The sequence below is a fragment of the Euprymna scolopes genome, chromosome 22, assembly GCF_053919585.1.
Source record: "Euprymna scolopes isolate OS-2025 chromosome 22, ASM5391958v1, whole genome shotgun sequence".
Classification (NCBI taxonomy): Eukaryota; Metazoa; Mollusca; class Cephalopoda; order Sepiida; family Sepiolidae; genus Euprymna; species Euprymna scolopes.
In genome coordinates this window covers 62,465,075-62,469,312 of record NC_136503.1, presented here as the reverse complement: position 1 = coordinate 62,469,312, position 4,238 = coordinate 62,465,075, and the positions used below count along the sequence as shown (strand labels likewise).

General features: G+C 40.5%; 1 protein-coding gene across 1 annotated transcript; it reads left to right on the top strand.

Annotated features, from left to right (window-relative positions):
* The first annotated feature begins 1,878 nt into the window (after positions 1–1,878).
* On the top strand, positions 1,879–3,971 carry LOC145243786 (uncharacterized). Its single transcript, XM_080106824.1, has one exon. The coding sequence runs from the start codon at positions 2,515–2,517 to the stop codon at positions 3,850–3,852; it is 1,338 nt and encodes a 445-aa protein (XP_079962950.1). The 5' UTR covers positions 1,879–2,514; the 3' UTR covers positions 3,853–3,971.
* Positions 3,972–4,238: the final 267 nt, after the last annotated feature.

Genomic DNA, 4,238 nt, shown 5'->3' with positions numbered 1-4,238 from the left:
ACCTAGAGTTAATCTCTAAAAGGAAAAAAAATGTATGAAAAAAAATATAATAATCCCTCTTTAATAAGGTCCTGGATATGATCTTAAACTATATCCGATGGTGAGGCCACAGCTTGCGGACTTTGGGGAGTGTTGAGCCAGCATTTAATTGCCATTGCCTCCAGGTCCACTCTGATCCGGTGTGGTCGTACCTGTAGGGTCCCAACTATGGGTTAAATAGAAACCGACTTAAAGAAAACAAATATATTCTATTAAAAAATTGTTTTTCAAACTCACTGGATTCGGTATTAAATAACAATTTAACCAACAACAAAAATAACCAACCAACCAACCCCTTTAATAACGATAGTTCGTATCTCTCTCTCTCTCTCCCTCTCTCTCTCTCTCTCTCTCTCTATATATATATATATATATATATATATATATATATATATATATATATATACAAAGTATTGTTATTAAAGGGGGATTATTATAATATATATATATATATATAAATATATATATATATATATATATATATATATATATATATATATATATTGTGATGTCAGAGCAAAGCGAACATTCAATCTCTCTACTAACTCTCTATATATATCTCGCTATCTAACTCTCTTCCTAAGACCTAATCAACCAGATAACCCCCTCTCTCTGTAAATGATGTGGCGTGGCAGACACTTGGCTGAGGGAAGTGGGACAGAGGTTGGGTGTGAATATCGCCGTAACGAGCGGAAATACGTCGTCATGGCAACCAGACAGCGAACATTTGTGGCGGGAAAAGCGGACCACGAGGGATTTAAAAATAAGAAATAAACAGTTGGCGAAAAGAAGCGATACAGCCCGGTGTACAAACATTATCTCCGAGAATCGAACCTCATCGAAGATTGAGATTTGAATCAATTGAATTGCGGATTATTATTCAAATACAATCGTATTGTCGATTGAACTCAACATTTAATCTGATTGAGATTTTAATTAATTAAATTGCGGATTATTATTCAAATACAATCGTATTGTCGATTGAACTCACATATATTCTTCTTTGGAACTAAGATTCGAGGAAAAGATAGACTTTCGCCATCTCAACTTTTTCTTGGATATTGTGTTTGCGAACTTATGATCTGTGTTTACTCTAACGGACAAAACAGCTAAGTTTGGCCTATCTCATGCCAATATCTTTTCTTATCCACAAACTTTTATACATATTGTACTGTAATTGCATGTCGCATACATCTGGCAAACATCCCCCAAAATACGTCTATCTCACTCATTCTTTTTATCGGAACTTTTTCTTCTTCCTTTTTGTACATAAAAGTCTTCCTTGAATTTTAAACTTTGATTGAGTGTTTGTTTTGTCATTCATTGCTCTGTTGTTCCATTCCCCTTAACGATATGTTTCGCTGGTTGATCCGACATCCGACGATTAACCGAAGATAATTATGAGACATTGGATATAAAATAAAATAAATTTTTGTGTCTCGATCTGATTGCCAATCAATTCGGTCATCCATTAACCGGGTCGTGACATAATTTGGGGGCTCAGTCCGGGATTCTCATTACTTTTTATCTTTATCCGAAATCTGTCAATTGGGGAAACGAGCAGAAGTAGAAATGTCTACAGTAGAGGAATTCTTAAGAAACCCATCGGCGGAGGAGTTATTAAAATTGAAGAAGGACGACACATTCGTAATAGGACAACAGCTCCAATTAGAGTTCAGACGATCTATGAGGAAAGCTCATCTTCATAAGATAATTGCAGAACACATGGTCGACAACGATGTATTCGAGGACGAGATACTGGACAAATTACAGGTAGAACCTCAAGAAGTGACATCAGCACAAATCAAGCTCGAGAGGGGAAAAATAATGGCCAGAGCAGAGATAGAAAAAGCCCGAATAGAGCAGGAAACCAGGAAATTAGAACTGGAACTCCGAGAAAGAAATTTTGGATCAGGCAATAAAGAATTTGACTTAGCGAAGCAAGTCAGGCTAGTACCAAAATTCAAGGAAGAAGAGGTCGATGAATATTTCCAGCACTTCGAGAAAACAGCGATCAATCTGGAATGGCCGAATCACACGTGGACGATGCTATTACAAACCGTTATAAGCGGCAAGGCGCAAAAAGCATACGCGTCGTTGATGATCGAGTAATGTGCAAACTACGAGACGGTAAAAAGGGCGATAATGGCGGCATACGAGCTATTACCAGAAGCATACCGGCAAAAGTTTCGAAACTATCGAAAAAACGAAACTCAGTCCTATACGGAATTCCTTAGACAGAAGGAAACATACTTCGACCGATGGAGCGCATCCGAGGGAGCGGAGGGAGACTACGAAAAGCTGAAACAATTAATTATCATCGAAGAATGTAAAAAGGGCTTGAGTGACTAACTGCGGCTTTATGTAGAGGAGAGGAGAGTTGGAACTGCACGCGAATTAGCTACTTTAGCAGATGAACATGCCCTGACACATAAGACGTTCAAAGAAAAGCACAGCTACGCGGGAATACCAACCATGCGAGGAAAAGGCCACTATACACCGATCGAGAGTGTGCCAGCAAGAAACCATCCTCCGATAAAAGGCAGAGAAAGGCAGGAGATAACTTGCTTCCATTGTGGAAAGATCGGCCATATAGCCAGGAATTGTAGAAATCAATTCAGTCGGGAAGAGAAATGTCAAACCACACCCCAGGGGATAGTGTCGCGAAAAGAAATAGAGGACGGCTATAAACCATTCATAGCTATGGGACTAGTGTCACAGAAGAACGATGGTGGGAACATCTCGAAAGTTAAAATACTGAGAGACACAGGAGCATCACAGTCCCTGTTGCTAAGAAGGCGACTCCTCAAAGGAAGAAGATCCGATACGGGTGAACATGTCGAAATTAAAGGCATAGGCGGAAAAGTCACGAAAATCCCAATCCATCAAATAAACCTCGAGTCGAAATGGATTTCGAAAATGATAAAAATAGGGGTAGTCGAAACTCTACCGATCGAGGACGTGGATATGCTTTTAGGAAACGACTTAGCTGGATCCAGAGTAATGGCTACGGGTATACCAGAACAGAGGGAGGTCAGAAAATGGGCGCCAAAAGCAAACCCAAATCAGAAAAGGGCGGGAGTGGTGACGCGCGCACAAACTCGAACACGTAGCAGAGAGGAGGAGGTGGAGGAGGAAAAACATAGGCAGCCAGAGGAGATGGCGCGAGAATCAGGAGAAAATTGCGGGAAGATCAAGAAAAGGCGCGAAATACCGACAAGAAAGGAAGATGGCGAACACAACATCTTACGTGATCAAACCACTACGGAAGATCTTATCGAAAAACAGAAGATGGATCCAAGCCTTAAGAAATATTTCGATTTGGCCGAAGGGAATATTGAAAAAGATGCTAGCACCTCGGAATATCATATCTGCAATGGGATCCTGATGAGAAGATGGAGACCGAAGAATACCCCTCATATCGAAGACTGGGAAAATAGAGATCAGATAGTAATACCTCAGGACTACCGGGTGCTTATCTTAAAAACAGCACATGAGATGCCGTTAGCGGAACATTTGGGGATAAATAAATCTTACGACAAAATAACTAGACACTTTTACTGGCCAGGGATAAAAAGAGATGTTGTAAAGTTTTGCAGCACATGCCATACGTGTCAGATAGCGGGAAAGGCTAATTCGAACATACCTACAGCTCCATTACAACCCATACCTATCACCGGCGAACCATTCAGCAAAGTGATCATAGACTGCGTAGGACCCCTACCCCGAACAAAGCAGGGAAACAAATATATATTTACAATTATGTGCGCAACATCCAGATTCCCAGAAGCTATACCATTAAGAAACATATAATCTAAGAAAATAGTTGGAGCTCTGGTGAACTTTTTTACAAAATTCGGTTTGCCACAAGAAATACAATCGGATCAAGGATCAAACTTCACTTCCAAGATCTTTCAACAGGCCATTGAACAACTGGGCATCGAAGCGATTCGAGCTAGCGCATATCACCCTGAATTCCAAGGGGCGCTCGAGCGATTCCACTCCACATTGAAAAGCATGCTTCGAGCATACTGCACGAAGAGTAAAAAAGAATGGGATGAAGGACTACCTTTCGTTATGTTTGCAGCGAGAGAAGCTACCCAAGAGTCACTCGGATATAGCCCATTCGAGCTGATATACGGACACTCAGTAAGGGGACCATTAAAACTAATAAAAGAAAAATGGCTGGTGGACACTTC

Excerpts from the sequence above, each read along its gene's own strand:
- LOC145243786 (XM_080106824.1), top strand. The coding sequence starts at position 2,515 with ATGCGAGGAAAAGGCCACTATACACCGATCGAGAGTGTGCCAGCAAGA.